The following is a 23,705-nucleotide window of genomic DNA, read 5'->3' on the forward strand; positions in this document are numbered from 1 at the left end:
AAAACACTGATTGGCCAGTAGTCAGGCAGGAAGCATAGGTGAGGCAAGCAAACTAAAGGAATTCTGGGAAAGGTCAGGAGTCACCAGCCACACAGAAGAAGCAAAATGTGAAGGTAAAACTGAGAAAAGGTACCAAGACACATGCCTGAAGATAAATAACAATTATGGGTTGATTTAAGTGTAATAGCTAGTCAGTAATAAGCCTGACCTAATGGCCAGGCAATTTTAATTAATATAAGCCTCTCTGTGTTTACTTGGGTTTGAGCAGCTGCTGAACCTCCAGACCGTGGGAACCTGGTAGGACCAGGAAAACTTCACCTATACCTAAAGGCTTCCATTGTGACCCCAGAGGCTCCTGGAAATGTTAACTTGGCTTCACGACACTTTTGGGTGAGGTATGTAGCAGGGATGTAATTGCTATACCATGTGACATCAGCACATGGACATTCTCCTGTATCCTGGAGAGCCCTGGCATTCTATGTGATGTCACCAGTGTTGTGGCAACACCAACTATCATTGGGGCTTTTCTGCAGTGTCTAGTGTTTCAACTACAGACATGCTGACTAGACTGAACAGGATTGTTGGGAGACATGATGGTGAGCACAGGGAGACCAAAAGGAGGTAGAAGGAAGATGCCCTTCAGTCTCCATGTCACACATCAAGAAATAAATGGTTCTGGGGAAAGTACAGTGAGTCCTGGTAAAGGGATGGGGATCTTCCTGAAGGAGAAAAACTTCAGCTAATGCTTTCAGAAGTGGAGCTCAGGAGGTAAGAGTTTCTGAGAAGCAATGGGCCTATCCAGGTCCTCTGAGTTCTTCAAGAGCAGAACAGAGTTGAGGATTTTTCATTGTTAGTTTGGCAGGGAGTCAGGGATAGTCAAAGCTACAGCTGCTATGTTGACGTGCCTCTATAGCTAGAGAGTTTTCTCTCCGGGTCCCGCCAAGACCCAGCATTCCGACAACCCACTTAAAAAATAAACACACAGATGCTTATATTATTTAAACTGTATGGCCTAATGGCTCAGGCTTCTTGCTAGCTGTTCTTATAGTAAATTAACCCATTTCTATTAGTCTATACTTTGCCATGTGGCTCGTGGCTTACCGGTACCTTACTTCTTGCTTCTCATGGGGGTGGCTGGCAGGTCTCTCCCCTCAGCCTTCCGCTTCAACCAATTCTCTTCTCTTTGTCCCTCCTATACTTCCTGACTGGCTACTGGCCAATCAATGTTTTATTTATTACCCAATCAAGCAACACACGTAACATACAGAGAATCCCACAGCACTTCCCCTTTTCTTTTTTTCTAAAAGGAAGGTTTTAACTATTGCATAGTAAAATTACAGATAACAAAACAATTATGAAGCAAGAATTATAGTTATAATATCTAGTCTATTTATAATAACTAGTTTATTTGGCAAAATTAAAAAAGATAGCCTATCTTATATTTGTGAGTCTAAGGTTTATATCTAACTTATCTTTTATCATAACTAAGGAAAATTGTAACTATCCACCTTCAGCTACATCAAAGACCCCAGAAGGATATAATATTACCTGAGAAATGGGAGAAGGATGCAAGCAACTTTCGGGAGTCTTGCAGGGTAGACAGAGACAGCTGGCAGCCAGGACAGTCACCTAATGTTCCTTTGTAAAGTTTGGCCATCTGTCTTCAGCCCACAGGGCTAGAGTCTCTCATTCATTTTTTTCAGTGTCCTGTAGAATGTCTGGTAGTTTCCTCTGTGAAGCAGGAACATGAAGGACCATTTTGCCAAGCAAAGTTCAGTGGTCACCTTCCTATGGGTCCTGCATGTCCAGTTGATCAAGAAATCCAGGCAAGAACAGTTTTTTGCCCAAATGGCTATTTTTGCCAAGGTGAAGATAAACTCCATTTGGAGTGTCTTTGATGCCCATCCTCCTCTCTGAAGTAAATTGGTGCTGCCAGGAGCAGACATGTCTCAATGTCCAGAAAGTCTAAATTTTAAAAAATATTTTAAATACCATATTCCGTAGGTTTTTGAAGTATTTGAAGATTGCCTGTCTATATGAAATATATCTATATATACCTAGAAAACTCAAATAATATGCTACAAGTTTGACTATCATAGAAGATTAATTATTAATCTGTATTTCTTAATTATTCATTACAATCTAAATGAGTTACATAAACATAATATCTCAAATGAGAATGGAAATATATGTATAGTATAACAAAATTAAGTTTAAACTTGTATCAATAGACTAAAATCTATACTAATGTAAAACATTTTAAACATAAACTAAAATCTATACCAATGTAAAAACATTTTAAGCAAGTTGTTGCTCTTTAAAAGTAGGTTCATTAATTTACCATTTTATCCTATCATCTCTATATCCTATATATCTATATCATATCCCCTTTTCTGTTTTAGAAAGAGATTTATAATCAACCTGTTTTAAATAAAAATATTGGTTTTCCTTTGTCCCATACCAGAGGGCTCTTCTGATATGGGACAAAAGAATCTTTTAACCTTTTATTTTAGGAATATATCTGGGTTTAGAGAAGGAATGAGCCAATTCCATCTACAAAGCCAGCTTGGTATATTTGGAAATTTGGGCTTAGCTTCTCTTACTATTTCCTGCTGGAGGGGGGTGCTGTTTCTTATGGGGATACAAAGAAAGTTTTAGAATTATGGAGTAGTCCATGAGGCTGTATTGTCTGAGCCTGTTGCCTTGAAACCGTTCTGGATGTTGGATCATCTGGGCCATAGTGTTATCGGAGACCTTTCAGGGGGTCTTGGCTGGTCAGACCTGATGTATCTTAATCTGGAACAAATTCAGAGCCTCTGGCTTTCTGTGGAAAAAAAAGCAGAGCCTCCTTTCCAAAGCAATGTATCCTTACATCCAAATTTTGAAGTCAAGGTACCTTTAAAATATACATTTTGGCATAACTCAACAGCCTTTACAATCAATATTCAGTTACGAATATCAAAGAGAACATAATCCAGATTCTCTGTGTGGTAGCCATTTTTACATGACTTATTTTTTATATTACCTTTACTTTCTCCTTAAAGACTTTATTTTTAAAAACTGTTTATATAACTGTATATATTTCTTTTTCTCTCTCTTTTAAGCCTATGTACATTTTTACATACATTGTAAACTATTTCATCTCAATCAGTCTTATTGTAAACCTATTGTTTTAAACTGTAGCATTCTAAAATTGAAATGGCACTGTGGCTGCTGGCTCTGCCCACTTTAGCTTTCCAACATGGTGGTGGTATATTTTCCACCAGCTCTGAAAGCCATCAACTCTCAGAAATAGTAAGTCTATACTTCTATCAAAGCAGCGTGTAGCCCAGAAACCTCTTCGTTTTGTGCTAGCAAAGACTAAATCCACCAGTCTTGTAGAAGCCTCATTCCTGCCATACTACAGAGCACTCAAGCGTGCCTGCCAGGAACCCGTCATAGTAGATAGTAGCTCAAACATGCAGGCTGCCACTAACTTGAGAGAGACAACTAGGAACTGTTTTTAGCTCTGTTTTAAAATCTTTTTACTCAGGTTTTAGGTGGAAACTCTTGCCAACCCATTGGGCACCATTTGTAGCTGGAGAGTTTTCTCTCTGGGTCCCGCAGTCCGACAGCCCACTTATAAAATAAACACACAGACGCTTATATTATTTAAACTGTATGGCCTAATGGCTCAGGCTTCTTGCTAGCTGTTCTCATATCTTAAATTAACCCATTTCTATTAGTCTATACTTTGCCACATGGCTCGTGGCTTACCGGCACCTTACATCTCACTTGTCATGGCGGTGGCTGGCAGGTCTCTCCTCTCAGCCCTCCACTTCCCCCAATTCTCTTCCCTTTGTCCCACCTATACTTCCTTACTGGCTACTAGCCAATCAGTGTTTTATTTATTACCCAATCAAACAATACACATAACATACAGAACATCCCACAGCATACCTCTTCTTTCACTCTGAGTGGGAAGGAAGCACAGAGGGACAAAAGAGGTTTCAGTATCAACCATGCACTTCACCTGCACTGGATTTCTTTTGGTGTGTGTCACTGCCACAGACTGGCCCACTGGGAGTACCATGACCATAGGAGAATCAGGGCTTGGGTAGTCAGGAAGGCAAGGATTCAGCGACTGACAGACAGACAACACACTCAAAAGTGGTTTGAATCTGCTGCAATTTTACTTCTGCAAATCAGTAGTTAATATACAGAAAAGAAAACTATCAAGTCATACAAGGAACAACAAGAGCTTGGCAATACTTCAATTACATCATCTTTAAAAAAAAATCAAGCACACAGTTACTAATCAGCGCTAGACATATCCCTTCACTCACAAGAACTTTATGACCCAAAGAGCAGTCTGTGTTTTTTTAAACTTAGTACAGTTCCTAGACTTGTGTAGGATCTTGCAGCTGTGTCCTTCATCTTTATCTCAGCTACTCGCTAGTTTATTATTCATTTTTACTTTTCTGGTTCTCATGACCCATTTAGCTAATTTGGATGTTGCAGATCCTCCCTAAGTCTTTCTTCAGTTCTTTACCATATATCTCTTCTAATATAAAATCTTTTTACCTGCTGGAATATGGACACTTGTACTTTTACACCTGTAAGGGGAAGGGGTGCTGCCGTAGTCCTTAAGTTTTCCATGCTGAACTTCCTCAACAGAGGGGCCCACTATCTGCCTCCTATAAGATAATGTTTTCTGCCATAAATCACTTTAGTTGGGATTCCTAAAGGATTCCTAGTGGGTGAGTGTTCATTCCCTAGAAGTACCTGAACTATTATTCTTTTATCTAGCGGCTTGAGGCTTGAGGTCTTTAAGGAATAGTTGATTCTGCTATATCTAAATAAGGTCCATGTCCAGCTTCCCCTTTCCTCCACAGTTCACAACCCAAGCATTCATTAATATTGGCTGTGTTTTATAGATTAATTAGAACATTATCAGAAAAGCAGTTATACAGAACCCATAGCCCAGAGAGCTCATGATCTGTGAAGCACGTCTCCTTCGAGAAGGAGGCATAACATAGGCACTCTGCCAGGGACCTCCAGGGAGCTTAGTCCCATGGGACACATATCTCCCGTCCGCTATTATTGACATAATTGTTCATGTCACACGGACGACACTGGAGTTGGTGTGGCATGTCACTAATAACAGGGAGAGTAAAGTCCCTTGACCAGAACTAGATGTTCTCACATTTTAAATAACAACCACTGTGGGGCGTTTACCCACCACCCCCACAGCTTCCCAGAGTTTTCTTGAGTGCGATCAGCAGGAAATATTAGATAGAAAGATTTATAGCGGAGAATCTTGGGGAGATAAACAGATAGAAAATAAAGGAAATAAAAGAAAATAAAGCCTCGAGAGGGCCTGGAACCTATTCCAACGGGCCCGGACTGTCTCTGGTCCAGGGTTTTTATAGAGACGCCAAGGGGTGGAGCAAAAGACCTCCTCCTCCACACAGCCAAGTGCAGGCCATCTCAGACACCTGCAGTCAGGCCCGTGGTCCTAATCATCCTCTATTTGGACCTGCTGGGTAAAGCCACGAGGAACCCCAGAACGGGCTCCCACAGGTCCCCCCTTCTTAATATATAAATAAATAACTATTAATGGCTTACAGCAATCTCCATAGCTGTTACACGTCCCAATATGGGAGTAGAGGATGATATAAATGGCATTTCTCTTTGAATTAGGTCCAAGGTGATCACAGCAGTCTTAGCTGCCTCAAGCCCTTTCTAAACCAAAACTCTTAAGGCAACTACAAACTTAAAGAACCCCTTAGCTTCATCATTACCATTAACAGGTTAACATAAATATTGCTATACATAGTCACAATTCTCTCAATCTTACAACTCAAAGCAAACTCTTAACAAAACCATTTGAATTAGCATATATGGTGCTAGATAGTTAACAATTTTCTCCGTCTTACAACTTTAACTCAGTCATTTTTCTTGTTAACAGAACATAGGAAAAACTTCAATGTATTCACATCAAACTTAAACATTTCCTCAACTCCACAAAACCAGGGTGCATTAATATCAATAGGTTTCTGCGAACATAATTCAATCTCATAGCTCCTCCTTTTCTTTATAATTTTTAAACAAAAACTCAAACCTAGTTAAAAAACCCAAACTTTTTTGTTTAAACAGTTCCATTTGTAATACAAAACCAGTTCCATAAGTAATTCCATTTTTACATAAACAGTTCCACAAAACAATTCATAAATCACCAGTTAATAAAGCTTATATGCATACACAAAATTGCATCTTGATTCTAAGTAGAAATACATTTCTTCATTTAAACAGTTCCATTTTTAACCCAATTCCAGAAAACCATTCCTAGGTCATTACTATAAGTAAGCTCAAAATTGTCCCATTGCAATGAAATCTCTATTGTTCATTTTATTTAAGTACCAAAATTCAAATGATAAATATTGGTATTAGCCTTCCAAATTTGAAGAGACATTTTTCAACCAAAAACTTTTTGCAGTTAATAATTTTTGTTCAAACAAGCGTCTCTGCAACTTTTGTTCTCACAGACAGACTTTTTTAGTTATAGTAATATTTTAAACCGCACCGTTTTTGCTGTTAGCTCAGGTTTTTCTGTGCTGCATTGATATTCCACGGATCTCAGCTGCGGATGCCTTGTGCTGGTTCTGGCGTCCGCCATTCTTAGTGGCTTCTGGAGCTTTTGAAACCATTCAGACTGCCTACTTTGCAGTCTACTAGGACACTAACCTTCTGTGTCTCAGGTGTTTTCACCATATACATTAAGAATAGACTCACACTTAACATTTACACTTTACAAACCCACATAACATGTGCTTAAGCATAAACTCACTCAACATTTACACATTTTTACAAACTCATATATAACATATTAACATCTACTTATTTATACTTTAAGGAAACTATAGAACTACTTTAGCAAATATATTTCTTATTAATTCTTATATACTTATATTCATTCCATCTTATTTCTTATTTTAAACTTACATTTACAACTAGCATCTTACAAGCTTATTACTACATGTCTTAAGACTACCTTGGATACTTCTTACAAGCTTATATTCTTAAAGGAACTCTATAGATCTATTTTACAAACTTATATAGGCTACCATTAGCATATATCTAACTTAGCAAACACCTAAAGATTTCTTAACACAGATATAACAAGACAGCATTTTTACAAACTCACATATCTTATTTTCATCTTTCTACTTCCTACTCTTAATTATTATCACCATCTCTATTAGAAAGATTCTCTTAACTAGACAGGAAGTACGTACATCATTTCTAAAGTTTAGAGTTTATAGTCAGTTTTGTTATAAAGCACTGGGATTTAGTGAGTGTTGTCATTATAGAGTTGTGATACTTGTTGCTAGGGGATTGTAACATTCTCAGGACGAAGCCACACTCCAAAGTTGCCAGTTCTCTCAGCCGTTCCGGACCAGCAGAGATGCACTGTCAGCGGTAGATAGTTTTTAACTAGAGGCTGTCCCTTCACCCAAATTCATAGTAGTTCCCCTAAATGCTTCAATTCAGACAAACGTTTCTATTACAGCAGTATTTTTGGTTCTACCAAAAAACTTCACACTGAGGGTGAAATTACCGTATTTAGCTGCTGTAAAGCTCTTTGCCAATACTGCACAGCTATTAGGTGATATAAAGTATTTTTCTAAAGCAGCTAGTAAAGCCAAAAGCGGCTCAGCTCTGAACTCTTATTTCCTTACTGTTTGCATTAAACCAGTGACAAAACCTCAGAAGCACTAATCGAGTCACTTTCATTCTGGTTCCTTTATAGGAACCTCATTGGAGCTGACCTTCCTTAGTTCCATTCTCCTTACCAAACTCTCCGGTAACCACCGAGCTTCATTCTCCTCTTGTGAAAAAACAAACATGTCCTCGACCCCATATTAACACAGGATCGGGACCTTTCCATAATCCAGAGCAGGGATCTTTCCATTTCATTTGAGTTTCAGGATTTGGTATTTTCACTTCATTAGCTTTAACTCCTGATGTTATTAGCAGCGGTGATATTTAGCATTGATTTCTTATAAGAAACTTTCAGGTAAATCAATTATTTTGTAAGACAGCTAGATTTTCTGAAGTTTGTTTCCCATCTGTAAAGCAGTCATTTCTTTTCTGAATGCCTGTTTCCTTGTCTCCTTATTAGATTTGCAAAGGAATTACTCATTGCAGGCATTTTGTTCAAAAGGCAAAGAACTTTTAATTTCAACATAAGTTTCTTCATATCTAAGACAACGTTCAGTGTATATACTGCTTTTCTCTTGCTTTAAGGGTTTTAAAGTGGCTTGTTTGCTCTTAAAGGTAGCTTTTTTTTTGTCATCCAATTACCGTAAAAACTTTGCACAGCTATTAGGGTAAGTAAGGCATTTTACCAATGGAGCCCCAAACCGCGAAGCGCCTAGTTCCGTATCCTTTCAATTTTCATTGGAACTGACACTTATACTCTTAGATGATTTTCCTCCTTATTCTTTTTAAAGGCTGTATTTTAAGTTTACCATGAACATATTTTCAGGCTGACAAAAGTGTTTCAGGGCAATGTCGCCATCTTTAGCAGAAAAACTACCTTTCCCAGAATGCATTTTCCTTATATCAGTCCATAATAATATCAGTCCCTTATATCAGTCCCTTATATCATTTCCCATATTTCTTATCATGTTCGAGAGTCAACTGGTTCTCTTTTACCAGACTTGCTTACAAATTCTTGCCCGGGAGGTTTGAACAAAGTTTTTTGCTTTTGCAATGGGAGATTTGAACAAGCATTTTACATTTTCAGCTATGGCACATTGGGAGGTTTCTATTCTCCTCAGCTGGCTTTAACAGATGTTTCAACTTCATCAGACACTGGCCCCCGGATCAGAACCACACCTGCCTCAGTAGTGCACATTGAGGCTGGCATTTCTGATAGCAACTTTCCTCGGGGCTTGTGTCTGTTTTAGCCAGTCAGTGAAAAACAAGATCATGTACAACAGCTTTTCCATAGCTCCTTCAGAAAGATTTTCTCCCACTGATTTATCTCATTTTGCTTGTTCGTTCCCCCCCCCAGATGCAGAGCTTCAGCTATCTGTCTGCGGCTCTGTTCCTCTGCTAGCTGCCTTTGGAAGAAGGGGCTTTTTTTCTCCCCCCGAATCTGCCTCAAATTCTAGCAGCTTTTTCAGGTCATATTTTCTGGGGAGGATTATGTCCCTTCTCTGTTTCTTCAGAGTCTTTCTCCCAGACAGTTCCCAGTTTGGTCTCAGTTTATCCCCTCTACCCCAGAAACAGTTTCCGACACTAGAGCGGCGGCTTTCCCTGCTACTGAAGGTAGGGGCTTTTTGTCTGTTTTCAGGGTCTGTGTTGTTTGCATACAGACTGAAAATCTAACAAGGGAGGTTTTTGCTGTCTCTAAACTCCCATTAGGACAGGTGCTTTGCATCATCAGGCCTTCACCTGGCCCAGTCCCCCAGTGGGTTGTGTTTGCTTGTCTGGGTGCTCAAGGACAGAGCTTATGCCAGAGGCAATCACCCCTCAGGGCTACACTCCCTCATCTCATCAGGAGTCAGTTGAAACAAAGCTTTCTCAAAGAGGTGCTTTCTCTGACAGAAAAGCAAGCTTTACTCCTGGACAGTTCTGTTCTGCCCTGGCTGGGCTCTTTCCCCAGACAGACAGCATTCTGACTCGGCAGCACGACTGCTTCAGACACAGTTCAGCTTTACTCTTTTCCCAGAAAAGTCCTTTCTCTGATAGGAAGGCTTTTCTCAGATTTCTTTTTGCAGCTGTGGACCTATCAACCCAGGACTTGTAGGAAAGTGGACAACTGCGCCGTTCCCACCGGCTTTAGCTTTGTTTGTTCATTAGCAATCTTCCCCTGGGTCCTGCACCTTCCTGCCTCAGCTCTGTGCTCCAGGAAGTTTACAACTGCAGGAACCCTAGTATCCCTGAAATGCACTCCAACTCAGAGATGCTGGCCAGTTGCCCCTGGGTTTTTGGTCAGAAGTGAGGATACAATGCTAACTGAGTTTGCATTGCTTCAGGGGATCTTTTGCTTTAGGCCGATTAGGAGCACCTTTCCATTCTGAAATGCTCACTCAGAAACAAAGCACCTGATGCCCCAGCTCTGCTGTAACTGAAAAGCTTGGTTTTTCTGCTTTTCTCAGGCAAAGTTTCCTGCCCTTTTGGGCTCTCTATAGCTCTTCACCCTTACTCTCCCAAGCGTTTCCCTCAGGGTACTCTGACCCACTGTCTTTTACTAGCTTGAAGAGACAGAGCTTAGAAGAGGTTTTTAGAAACTTGTTCCTGCCTCCTGCATTGCAGGGAGGATTGTTAAAGCTTGAAAGAGAACTTAGAGAGGTTTTGCTGTCTTAAGTTTGTTGTTTTCCCTTAGAGATAATCACAGGTGGTCCCCATACTGATATCTTCAGGTGATTCTATTTTTTGTCATCTCCCAGAAGGACAAATTTAGTTTTTAAGTTTAAGAGAGCTTTTGAGAAAGATTAAGGCTTTTTAGCGAGTTTTTTCCCCCCAAATTTTTCAAGAAAAGCTTTAGAGTTTAAGAGAAAGATTTTTTTCCCCCAGGAGAAAGACCAATTTTTCCCAAAACTTCCCAACTTTAAACTTTGACTTCTTACACCCCCATTTTTGCCTCAGGGAGAAACTACTTTCTCCTGCCACTTGGATTTGGCATTTCAGCTGTCCCCAGGTCAAAAGCTTCCACAGGAAACTTTTTCTTCCCCATAAGCTCAAAGAAGAGCTTTTTTACTACCCGTAAAACCCAAAGAAAGATTTTTTTCCCAGTTTGCTTTCAAAGCCCCCAAAGTTAGAAAATTGAAGAGTTTTTCTGTCTAGTTGCCTTTTTTTCCTACACAATCTTACACTTCTAAGTTTTTCCTAAACTATATTACTACCCTATACCTTACTTATTTTTCACAGATAGAATTTGAGAAAGGGATAGAAGATAGAAAATTTTGACAGAAGAGAATTTCGCTGTAGCATCGGACATCCTTCCAGTCTGCTTTCCTTTTCTCTCAAGGATAAAACCCCTGCCTCACCAAAATATATATATATATATATATATATATATATATATATATATAATATTTTTTTTCATAACACCAGCATGCCTTTCCACTGGCAGGGCTGACTCAGCACTTTCACCAAAAACTCTGTAATAAAACTATTATTTTCCTTTATCTTTAGTCCCTATTACTTTGTCTTAAGTCCCTGTTCATTTGTCTTTAGTCCCTCCTTTTTTTTTGTTCCCTTTTCTTCAGTCCCTTTTTTTCTTTCTTTAGTCCCTGTTCATGGCGCCATTCTGTGGGGTGTTTACCCACCACCCCCACAGCTTCCCAGAGTTTTCTTGAGTGTGATCAGCAGGAAATATTAGATAGAAAGATTTATAGCGGAGAATCTTGCAGAGATAAACAGATAGAAAATAAAGGATAGCCTCGAGAGGGCCTGGAACCTATTCCAACGGGCCCGGACTGTCTCTGGTCCAGGGTTTTTATAGAGACGCCAAGGGGTGGAGCAAAAGACCTCCTCCTCCACACAGCCAAGTGCAGGCCATCTCAGACACCTGCACTCAGGCCCGTGGTCTTGATCATCCTCTATTTGGACCTGCTGGGTAAAGCCACGAGGAACCCCAGAACGGGCTCCCACAAACCACTAGCAGGCAGGTGACACCAAGTATTGCTGCATGTCAGTGACCCCTAAGGTTTCCTGAATTGCTGCTCTCTCAGTAGCCAGTCATCTTTACTCTACCTTGATTCCAGGACTGGAATACCACTCTTCCTGTATCTGTTCTTCGTGTCTGAGGGCTCAACTGTAGATGTCCTGTCCTTAGATATTTTCAGTCATACCTTTCAATAGTTGATAACACCTTTGCTAAAATCATGATACATAGAATGTATTCTGCTGGAGCCTTTAGCAAAAGTTTCCTCATTACCTATGTGACTTATCATTGCTCTGACAGGACCGATGTAATCCTCCACCATCCCCATACATTGTAACTGCCCTGTGGTTCTTCTCTGATGTGCTTGTTCACCTTGTGGTACTGATCTTCCATCCCCATTATCCTGAGCTAATTTCTTAGCATCCTTTATTTCTCATCTTGTTAGTTAGCCATCTTCACGATGAGAAGAGCCATTCCTGGGCAGTGTTTGGAAAATGGGTCTTTCCACACATGGTTAACTACTGAATTAGAATGAACTAGATTCTATTGAATCAGAGAGATACCTGGATTGGAAAGGGGAGATGCTGGAGACCTTCCCCTGTTTCTGAGGGAAGGCTCCTGGAAAGGGCAGCTTGGCTTCTAGTGAATTGGGGAAGAGCTGGTTATCAGATAGGTGATGACATTGGCAGTGACCCTAACAGTCTCTTCTTTGGAAATTCTGTTGTATCCTGGAGAGCCCTGGGCATCTTTTGTAAAATCACCAGTGTTGTGGCAATGCCAAGTGCCCTGAGGCATTCATTAACTGCTTATAGGGTTCACCAATCAACATGTTGGCAAGACTGAGCACATTGATTGGCAGAGGAAGCCCAGGTTTTCTAAAAAGGATTTGAGCCTAGAAGTGGAACTTCCAGTAATAGGGTTCAGTAGCTGTGATCATCTGAAGCAATGAGCCTATGCTGCTTATCTGGGTTCCTAAAGAGCAGATCAGATCCAAAGTGGTAGATTTCTTATGGGTAGTTGGCAGAGGGGCAGGAATGGTCAAAGATGAAGCTGCTGTGCTGGGACCTTGATCAGTTCACTCTGAGTGGCAAAGAATGCCAAAGGGGGCACAGAATCACTAATAAGGTATCTGAGTAGGATATTACTGCACTTCATTCTCAGTGGATTTCTGTAGGTTTCATGGCTATCTGATATAAATACCAGGGAAGAAAACTTCCCATGCATGTACTCAGGTCTAAGACATTCATTTGCTTTTAGTCCTGCACACAGGTTACCAGGGCTGGGAGGTGCAAAGCACCAGGCAGTCCAGAACTTTCTTATATCACATCAGGTATCTGCTGAAAAACAAATATGGGTGGCCTTGATTATGTCTTTCTGGGACAGTGTGGCTGCAGTAGGGTCTGAGGTGTACATCTAGTCATAGTGATTGGAGACAGACACATGACTTAGGGGACCCCAGTTTAAAGATAGATGCTCTGATTTTTGAGGGCTTCACTGGGTTCCATGCATTTCCTCTCTCTTAGGCCTCCTCTTGGGACTCCACATGATCTCTTGGCCCTATGCCATTCATCTGTACAAATTCACTGTGTTTATGTACCTACAGGGACTACTAGGAAGGCATCATCCACACCCTTCTTCCTCACTGAGCAGGAGAAGCAGCTGAACCAGGTGGATAAACTGACCCTTCAGCTACAGATGATGACCAATGAGAGGAATGAACCACTTGAATTCTTGGCCCTTTATAACAACAATGAGTTGAACAACAGGTACTTCTCATCATGCCCTTTTCTCTGGTGACTGATTTGGCCCTACTGTGTCCTGAGTGCATCTGAGAGGCAGAACTGAAGCCTGTAGGAGTGAGATAGGACACAGGCTGTTCTGATTCCTACCAAATGAAAAGCAGAGCCTGTGGCCTGAATCACAATCTAAAGAGGGGCAGTAGGGTGTAAGATCACAACATGCATTTCAAGAGGCATTGACAGACATTGGCTTTTATGAGATACTTGGTGCTCCTAGTTGAGTGTTTATATTTGACTAGATATTTACTTTGCTTGTTGCTTTGGGAGCATCTGTGTGTCTGGAATGCCTGGAGTTCATCCACGCTCTCCTCTGGTCTTGTTTCTTATACTGTGAGGAAATGCCACCTACCTGCATTTCTTTGACATCCTGTGTGTGGGTTTATGTGTGTGAAGTGCTCTCTAAGGGGCCCAAACATTGCAAACATGGCAGTGGCCGGTTTTGGCCCTTTTCACTTCCTTCTCCCCTGATAAACCATTAGATTACATTCCTAAATTTAGTCACCAAAATTCATTCCCTTTTGTGGATACTGACTCATTCTTGAAACTAAACACCAAAGTCCAACAATCAAAACTCATTACTTGGCTACACTGGCTAACCTGTCCAATCAGATCTCAACAAGTCACCCTTGCACAGACTTTACCTTTCTACTTAAAAACCCACTGCTGAGAAAAGCTGATGCTTGCTGTCTGGCTTTGCCTGATGCAGAGACAGGTTGCGAATGCCATACTTGCCCTGTGGGGTAATAAATCTCTTTGTGCTGAGGATTGGGTGTCTGAGTGTGTTCTGTACTGTCTCTGAGAGGCTCCCTTACACTGTGTGTGTGTGTGTGTGTGTGTGTGTGTGTGTGTGTGTGTCCTTCCAGATTCTGTGAGTCAGAGATTGACAGTAGGCATGAGAATTGCCCTTCTCAAAGATTTCAGGTGATATAAGTTCTGAGGCCAGGGAGCCCCACATTGAGCATCACTGTGCTCAGCTTTGTGCTCACCCTGGTCCCTCATTGGAATCCTCTTGGAAGTTTATAAAGCCATCCTCATGTAGTGCCTCCTCCATAGAAATACTGATTATGAGTCCTGGGTATCCTTGTAAGGTTAAAGAAGCTCTGTTCTCAAGACAGTGGAAATGTCATTGCAGATTTCAGGTAGACCTGGATCTGTGGCACAGACTCTTGGGACCTCCTTAGACAGCTCGTCTACCTGTCCAGGCATCCTGAGGGAGATCATGTAGCTCTGTCTTTCTCCCTATTGACACCCAGCCTTTCCTGGCCCTGAGGTAGTGAGGCAAGTCTAATGCACATCAAGAGTTCTAGTACGTAGAATTTGTGGTGTGACATCCAGTGAGCTAGTGTAGTACAAACAGAACCTTAATTCATGTGATCCCTGAGGCCTGTGTTCATGAGGTTCTTTGTTCCTGGAGCTATGCCCTACCACAGGCTGAAATCTGAGCTGGAGATGCTGAAAACACAGCATAAGAAGGAGATGTCAGATGTGAAGAAATTCTCCAAGGAGATTAGTGAGGTCTCCTACACGTGCAAGGAGCTGAGTGAGAAGACCCACTGCTACTGGTGAGTGCCTAATTTAGGTGGGACCCCAGAAATTGGTAAGGACTGCTTCTGGTAGTCTGAAGTTTCTCCAGTCCTGCCTGACCCAGCTGTCAGGAGGAATCTGTCCCACCTGCCTCCTGCAGTCAAATGGTCCCAAATAAACACACAAAGGCTTAAATTACTTACAAACTGTATGGCCAATGGCTTAAGTTTCTTGCTACCTAGCTCTATCAGCTTAAATTAACCCATTTCTAATAAATCTATATTTTTCCACATGGCTGCTGCATTGCCAGGCTGCTGGCATGTTGCTCCATGGGTGGCAGCTCACATCTCCTCCACATGTCCCTCCTGGATTTTTCTGCCTGTCTCCGTCCTGCCTTGCCATAGGCCAAAGCAGCTTATTTATTAACCAATGGGAGCAACACATAATCACAGCATACAGAAAGACATTCCACAGCAGCTTCTCCCCTTCTTCACCTTTGAACAAAGTTGGACTGTGGTTCTAGCCTGTTTACCTCTTAGCAAGCAGCCTGACTTATAGCTCTTGGACTTGTGCCTCCTAAACTAGGTTCTACTGAAAGTGAAGAGTCTGAGAGCCCTCCTAACTTCAACTGTCAACTTCTGGAGCTTCTAGAGAGAAAACATGGTTTGCACCATGAATGTTTTCTGTGGCTCTGGCAGGAGCTTACAGGGCTGGTTTCTATGGGACACAGAGATGAAATTGATTCCCATTGGGTCTTTTGTTCCCCTCAGAGTATGATTTCCTACTACCTGCCCATGTTTTCCCAATTCTGTGAACAGTTAAGCACCAGGGTTTGTGTTGGGGACATAGGGGGATACAGTTCTCAGATGATCATGGATTTTATTTGCTGTAAGGGTATTCAGAAATAGTTTAAATCTTTCTGAAATTATTCTTTGGCTTTAGTTTGCACCTGAGTGATGCAGGCATGGCAAATGTGGGTTTTAGTCCAGGGCTCTTGGTGATGGGGACATGGGACCTTGCAGGAATGATGGTATTGGGAGGCAGGAGTGCAGATGGAAGTGAAGCTCATCATTTTTGGTGATATTTCAGCACCCTCTACAGTCAGTTACTGTGGGAATAGACTCAGCTGAAGGAAAACGTGAGCATGTTGAAAGAGGACAACAGAAAACTGCAGGGGGAGCAGATTTTACTACAAGAGTCCTGTGAGGAGGCCAGGAGGCTCGGTGAGGAGGCCCATGAGAAGATCTATGACCTCTGGAAGAAGCAGCATCAGGTAGGTTGAAGCAGCAGGGCCAAGATGCCCACCTGTCTAACCATGCACACACATATACACACGCCCATGTTACCATCTACTCACTTATGCAACTGACCATCCCATCCAATAGCTCATTTTTGTGATCATTCACAAGTCTTTCTGGTGAGTTAGCCTCTTGGAAGGCATTGCATGACTGGCAAGGAAGCCCTACTGCTCTGCTAGAAGCTATAGTCCATCGAGGAAGATGAGTAAATTACATGTCACTCACCTATATGTTAGTATGGAAGGTGTTGCTGGAGGGCTTCTCTCCAGGCTCCACCAAGTCCCGCAGTCCCACAATCCACGTATAAAATAATCACTCAGACACTTATATTACTGATAAACTGTATGGCCATGGCAGGCTTCTTGCTAACTGTTCTTATATCTTAAATTAACCCATTTTTATAAATCTATACCTTGCCACATGGCTGGTGGCTTACCGTTGTCTTTACATGCTGCTGGTCCTGGCAGTGGCTGTAGTGTGTCTCTCTCCTTCTTCCTGATTCCCCAATTCTCTTCTCTCCTTGTCCCGCCTATACTTCCTGCCTGGTCACTGGCCATCAGTGTTTTATTTATATAGAGTGATATCCACAGCAGGAAGGAGTTGTGTTATGATGTGAGCCACATAGGGAGTAGCACAGAGATCTGAGTGAGTGGGGTCAAGGGTCTGGGTCTCATTTGCTTGGCAGAGGTCATATGAGATCAGAGGCAGACACAACATGGAAGGAGAAATGCCCACTTTAAAAGCCAAATGACTGGGTCTCATGATTATTTTATAGGTGTCATATGGCATTTTACCGTCTTGTTCCCAGACTGCCATGGTATTGTCTTTACCTGGCCAAGCTCTTGTTTAACATCGACAGAACCCTAAGTAACAGCTTGTCAATAGTGTTGGCTGTGAGTGGCATTGGCCAGGTCACCCATCCTGGATCTTACACTCAGAAGCTCACTGGATGACTAGGGATGTTTCATGAGCACATGACAGGAGATTGTCAGGGTGGCAGATTTGAGATTTTAAGAAAATAATTTTTTCCACCTGCATCAACATAGCCTGCAGAAGCACAGCATGTTTCCCCAGGCATGTTTAGTCTCAAAATGACAGAAAGCACATTTGTGGGTCTCACTTGAAACAGCTAGTGTGAGGAGTCTCAATTTAACTGGTAATGTCATCCTCATTCAGTGTGAAGTCCGCTTCATTGCATTCTGTTCTCATAAGATTTCAGTGGTGTGCGTGCATGCGTGTGTGTGTGTGTGTGTGTGTGTGTGTGTGTGTGTGTGCTGTATGCATGCCTGAGGATGTGTACATTTGTGAGTTTTTTTGGAAGGCCAGATGATGGCATCAAGTGTCCTCTGCTGCTTTCTTTTTTATTCCCTTCAGCCCTGGTCTCTCACTGAGCCTGAGAATTTTTGTTCTGTCTAAGCTGGATAGCCACAGATCTTTGGATCTCCTGTCCCACACACTAGAGCTTCCTGTCTTTTTCTGTCTCATCTCATTGCTATATGATTCATTTGGTTAGAAAGAAAATTGACTTGTTGGATTCTCTTAATTTTTGCACATTTTGATTACTTTGGGATTAATGAGTTTTGTAATAAGAAAAATCAAACAATGGAGCATTTAGAAATAAAAAGTGCACTTTATTTCTTTCACAACATAGAGGTAACTTCCCAGGAAATGTCTGGTTTGTCTTGCTGGCTTCACAACAATCTTAGGACAGATTTCTCCTCATACTTATATAGAGTTCTGCATTTCAGGAAAGTGCTTTGGGTGACCTAATTCGCCTCCTAGTGACTGACCTGGGTGGTTTTCATATAATATGCCCTGTAATCTGGGAAAAAAGTTATTGGGTAATGACAATGGGTAAATACCATTCTCTGGTGCTATCAATGTCTCATGTGGAGGAGTCTGGGTAGGTTTAGTGAGGAGACTATGATGTGTCAACTTGGATCAACTTGAGCTTTAGGTCCAGCCCTTTTCCATGGGCACTTGGTCTTGGGTAGTCAAGCTCAGGTGTGCAGAGGTTGTTACTTATCTGTATGATCAATGAGTTGGGTGGTAAAAACTTCTTTGTATGGTGTCATATTTAAGAATGATGGAGACAGATTTAAATGAGAAGGTACTGTGCCTAATCTGGTTAGTAAACCTTTGCATCAGTCAAAGAAGAGATGGAGCTGCCCATCATTCTGCATCATTCATGCAAGCCAAACATTTTTCAGGTATTTCTAGAGGCAGAACTACTTATCTGCAAAGAAATCCTTGGGAGAAAAACAAAGTAATGGGGTACATTAAGGTGAGAAAGAGGCTACTGAGAGGTAGGAAAGGCTGCCTGAGGGTTTGTGTCCTTCTCTGTTCTGGGTGAATGGTGGCTGACCACTGATGACTTCCCTGCATCCTGTTTTGTTCTTCTCCTCATTGTCTGCTGCCATTTTCCTTTCACCTTTGCCTAACCTTGGTTCAGCTAACCTTGTCCTTGGAGCTTGGCCTGGATTTTATTCCCTGAGAAATTCTGAACTGCAGAGATGCTTGTGACTGCATCTCAGCCCAGCAGAAGTCGCACAGCTATGCTGAGGTGTGAGAAGAGGCTGTCTCAGTGCACCCCTTAGGCTCATCACACTCTAAAGCACCCACTCCATGTTGTGTCTGCAGCACTCAGAAACTGCTTTTATTCCAAACTTCTTCATACTGAGTTAAAATCTGCCTGATGGAAGGTTGGCATAAATGAGAACTATCAGACATTGCCAGTAGTGTTAAATGGTGCAGCCCTGTGAGAAGCTATGTACAATTATTCAGAATGTTGAACTGCAGACTCCAGGTGGATCATTGATTCAGAATGTAAAGTAGGTGTCCACAGAGAATAGGGGATAACAGGGTTACAGCAGGACTCATCACAGCACTCCCAAATAGAAACTATTCAGATGCCTTTCATTGATGAGTGCAAACATACAATGTGGTCCATGGAATATAGTTAAACATGGAATAATACATGCAATCCTTTCGCTGAGTTAGTCAACCTTCTGTTACTCAAAGAAATACCTGACACGGTCATCTTACTTGGAGGAAAGGTTAATATAGACTCCTGAGTTTAGAGATTTTCTAGTTTCTGAGCATGTTGCTTTGGGCCTAAATTGAGGCAACCTGTGCTTTAGAGAGCTTCTTTAGGAGGAAGCTGCCCTCCCTGGAGGAACTGAGAAGAATTGAGAGAGAGAGCAAGGGGCTGGTCCACTGCCATCCAGTGGTCCAGAGCTGGGAACTAAGCCTTCAATTTGCAGACTGGGGAACTTGCTAAGAGAGCTTGGATTACTGATCAGGAACCCTGGGGTTCACCTGTCTGTGTATAGGATTACAAAGCAAGAATTACATTGACTGATTTGCCCACTGAGTTCTTCTCCCAGGTCACCAGGCAATGCATGTGTATACAGACACACAGGCAGGCAGAACACCCGCACATACAAAGTAAAAATTAAATGAAAAATTATCAAAACAGAGTAAAAGTACACAACTTTCACAACATCCTGGTGTTCACAGCATCCTGTACTTTCCTGCCTCTGGGCTAGAATAAGGGTAGAGAAGGTGTGGGTTAATGAAAGGTCACTTTCTTCTCCATGGTATCCCAGGTGATCTTGTCTTACAATAGTGTTATCTGGGAAATTGAACATGTATGCAATATGTGTGCTTATATGTGTGCATCCATGTACATGTGTGTGTTCAATTGTGTGTGTGTGTGTGTGTGTGTGTGTGTGTGCGCGCGCGCGCGTGCGCGCATGTGTCTATATGTACAGGGGTACAGACAACCCTCTCCTAAAAACACAATCTTCTAATGAACAGGAACATCAAAGACTTGAGGAAGATCTTCAGTCCCTGATGAAGCAGAAGGAGCAGCTCACCCGGCAAAGGGTCTTGGCAGTAAAGATGCAGCATCACTTCACTGTGTCCCAGATGAGGTAGGAGCCCAGGATTTCAGAAGCAGGGGGATCTAAGTGGGTCCACTGTACCTGGATCTCTGTCCTCTTTGAGTTTCTGTCCGATTGGCAAAGCTCCCAGCCACAGCCAGGAAGAGAACACCTCAGAGTGTCATTGCTGACTCAGTCAATAGGCACTTATGTCCAGGAAGCAATATGCTTTCTCCTTGGTCTTATGGGGATTGTGTCCCCTTCTTCCCTTCTGAGAACTCTAGTATGCTCCGAGTATCTCAAATCTAACGTTAGATCTCCCCACAAATATTCCCATGGTAGCCAGAAACCTAGAGGGGATCATCAATCGTGAAGGGAAGTGTGTCCTCCTGCAACTTTATTTTCCATCAGGAACAACACATTTAGAGATAAGTGTCTACCCTTCAGCAGATTTGAATATAGCACACTCCTGCTGATTGCAGGCTCTCTGCAGTGTTTATCAGTTTCTCATGAGAAGATTTACTCTGGTCACGAACAGAGTAGGAGTTGACAAGTTAATCCCATGCAGGGGTCTGGGCTGTAGGATTAATCAGAGCCTTCTCTGCATTGCTGTGTAGGCTCCACTAGAGGGCAGGCATAGAGTTTTCCAGGAGGTTCACATTCACCTGGTATCTAATCAAGGCCAGCTGCATCTTCCCTGACCTGTGCCTCAGACCTTCTCATACTGATATTTCTCCAAAATGATGTCTTTGGACTGTGGAGAAATGTGTTGTTTTTTCTAATCCAGCACAGTGTATATTTTCCAGTTCAATGTCTAGTAGTTTTTAAAAGTTGAGAAAAAAAAATCCTGTCCAGAACTGCTCTGACCCTTTTCCCTTGGGGAAGCAGGGAATGAGCCCAGCTGAAAGGTAATGCTCGATTGTCTAGCTGAGTAGATCTGTTGGGGCCTCAAAAGCTGACATGGCAGGTCCCCCCAGGCTTGTGCCCCAGCTGCCTTTCTCCCCTAGGTTTGAAAACCTCCAGCAGGAACTGGAGCAGACCACAGCCCAGGATGAGAGCCTCCTGCAGATGGAGCTGCTGAAGCAGAAACACTATGTCTCAGGCAAGTAAGCCACCATTGAGCCCATCCCCAGCAGCCAGGGTGTTCATGGGGTGTATTTCCTTTCTTAACTTTTGTTTACTAGGGGTGAATAGGCCCTGATTTTCTTGCCATGTGCACAGCAAAACTGTTTCTGAATCATGTTTTCTTTACTGATTTTACCTGACAGCACCTGTTAAGAAGACTGAGAAGCCTGGAAGAAGCAAGAAACACCTTGAAGGTATGACATTCTACACTCCAGGTTCAAGGCCTCCTCAGAAAATGCCACCTCTTTTCAACTGTGAACTCACTAGTGATGCGAGTATCAACCTACCAACAGGCGATGCAGGCACAATCTGATCCACATCTGTTGGCTCAATATCCTTGGAGAAAAGTTTGTGTCAGAAACAAGTCTAATATACAGAGAACACAACACAAATTACTAAGAACCCTGACTCCATATGTGATGGGAAATCTGACAAGGAAGACTGTGTTAATGTCACACTGCCATCCAGACAAACTACACCAAATGCATAATTTTCTCTCTAGTGCAGTGTAGAATGTCATGGGCAAGTGTTGCTGAAGATAATTCACTACAGAGAATAAGGAAAATGAAATTTCCTTCATTTTTTTGTTTTATATCTTAGGATATTTATTCTTTGCTTTTTGGTTTTCTTCATTTTTGTTTAAGGTTGGGTTAATTTTTGTTATAATTTTCTTCTTGTCATTGTTTTAATAGTTTGCTAAGGCTATACACTGTATATAATGACTGCTGTTTTGAAAACCCCCATTGAGTAAAATGAATATATTTTTATGAATAAAATAAATTTCAAACTTTTCACTCTGAGACTCTTCTTTAGTACATGAGGTTTCACACTCATGCAAACCCAGAAATCACAGTCTTGGATGTATCTCAGTAAGATCCAGGAAGCTCAGGCTGCACTAGGACTTCCCAGCCATGGGCCTCAGGGCTACACAGGGGGATGGCAACTTGGATGTTGGTGGTATAGCCTACCTCATATATATCCATGAGGTAGGCTATACCACCAATATCCTTGAGGTCATATATTTAGCTACCAGTAAAATGTGGTACACTGTACACACATGTTCACAAAATCATCATATACACCAAATTAAAGGGAAACACAAGTATATTGTTCCAGGCCTCTCAGGAAATGAGAATGCTCATTAAACTTGTAAAGGGAAATCAGGAAGTAAAAAGTAATCTGCCTCTGGTTTTTTTTTTTTTTTGAAATACAACATAAGTGATAACTGAACAGCAGAGTTGATTTCCTGAAAGACAATTTAGGATATTTTGTGGTGTGTTTGTTTATACTTATGTGTGTTTTGCTACCACATACATGCAATTTTCACAACGGCCAGGTGAGGGCAGAGTCCACCTGGAATTTAAGTTAAAGAGGTTTGTTAGCTGTCCTGTGGGTCTTCTGAGACAGCAATAAATGCTCTTAATGGATGAGCCATCTCCACAGTCCCTGCATTGACTCTTGTTCTCCCAGCCATGTGTGCTGTATTAGGTGGATTGGATCACTCCCAACCAAAGACTGAAGTTTATTGAAAACTGTAGGGACAGGCATGTTAATTGTCTTAGGCTGCCACACATCCATTTCAGGGCTCTCATAGGTTCAGGATCCTGCCCCAGTCTCACTGACTGTCAGATTGGAACAGATATGTTAGATATCTTCTAGGTTGACAACACCTATTAAGCATGTCTGATGGAATGCAGAATTGAGAAGACCCTGGGGGGGGGGCGGTAGAGGTAGGATGAAGAATCCCTCTCGATGGTCCAGATAAGCAATGATGGAAGGAACCTCATGACTAGATGGAGTGAATGGAGCCTGCATGAGGGGCACATGTCTCTGGTGCAGAGTGATTCTGTGCAAGACTAAAAAAGGAGAGAAGTGGTTGAAGCTGCTCTGTTACCACAGCAGATCACAGATTATATTGAGAAAGTTCTTCCAGAGACTGATTTACTCTGGTGAAGTTCCTCTGGAATAAATCTGACTTCTGAGACTGAGAGTGAGGCAGAGATTTGATGTGTAAAGGAATTTATCCTGTGGGTCTCCAAACTGGAGCTGTCACATCAGGCGTAAAAAGAACATACTCTCTGATCTTCATGTGGATGGTAGGGTGTGTGTGTGTGTGTGTGTGTGTGTGTGTGTGTGTGTGTGTGTGTGTGTGCCAGGTCTTGACCCACAGAAGCTAAGACATCTTGTTTTTCATTCCTCACTTAAGCTAGAACCTCTCCATCTCATATAATTACTCATTTAATTAGATTACTGTGTGTTCCATTGGAGAAATTTCAGACTTGTGTTATTTTACTTTCTTACCCAGAAGCTATAGACACCTTGTAGGCCAGCATCAAAGCATCACCTAAAAAACAGGTTAAGGGAATGTGACCATGTGGAATTTAGAACTGAGATATGGCTGTTGTGAGGCCCA

The 23,705-nt window shown here is 42.0% G+C and overlaps 1 protein-coding gene across 4 annotated transcripts; it reads left to right on the forward strand.

Annotated features, from left to right (window-relative positions):
* Positions 1-497: 497 nt before the first annotated feature.
* LOC143269362 (disks large homolog 5-like) lies at positions 498-22,084 on the forward strand. 4 transcript variants are annotated; one of them, XM_076554437.1, is made up of 6 exons: positions 525-768; positions 13,266-15,023; positions 16,075-16,258; positions 20,103-20,218; positions 21,175-21,269; positions 21,436-22,084. In XM_076554437.1, exons 3-6 carry the CDS (start codon positions 16,130-16,132, stop codon positions 21,603-21,605), a joined length of 510 nt encoding a protein of 169 aa, XP_076410552.1. In that variant the 5' UTR covers positions 525-768; positions 13,266-15,023; positions 16,075-16,129; the 3' UTR covers positions 21,606-22,084. The 4 variants fall into 4 exon arrangements, with proteins under 4 accessions (XP_076410554.1, XP_076410552.1, XP_076410555.1 ...); XM_076554439.1 differs by having other exon boundaries at positions 498-596; positions 13,266-16,258; XM_076554440.1 differs by having other exon boundaries at positions 13,266-16,258; positions 21,175-21,273.
* The last annotated feature ends 1,621 nt before the right edge of the window (positions 22,085-23,705 follow it).

The sequence above is a fragment of the Peromyscus maniculatus genome, chromosome 18 (assembly GCF_049852395.1).
Source record: "Peromyscus maniculatus bairdii isolate BWxNUB_F1_BW_parent chromosome 18, HU_Pman_BW_mat_3.1, whole genome shotgun sequence".
Classification (NCBI taxonomy): Eukaryota; Metazoa; Chordata; class Mammalia; order Rodentia; family Cricetidae; genus Peromyscus; species Peromyscus maniculatus.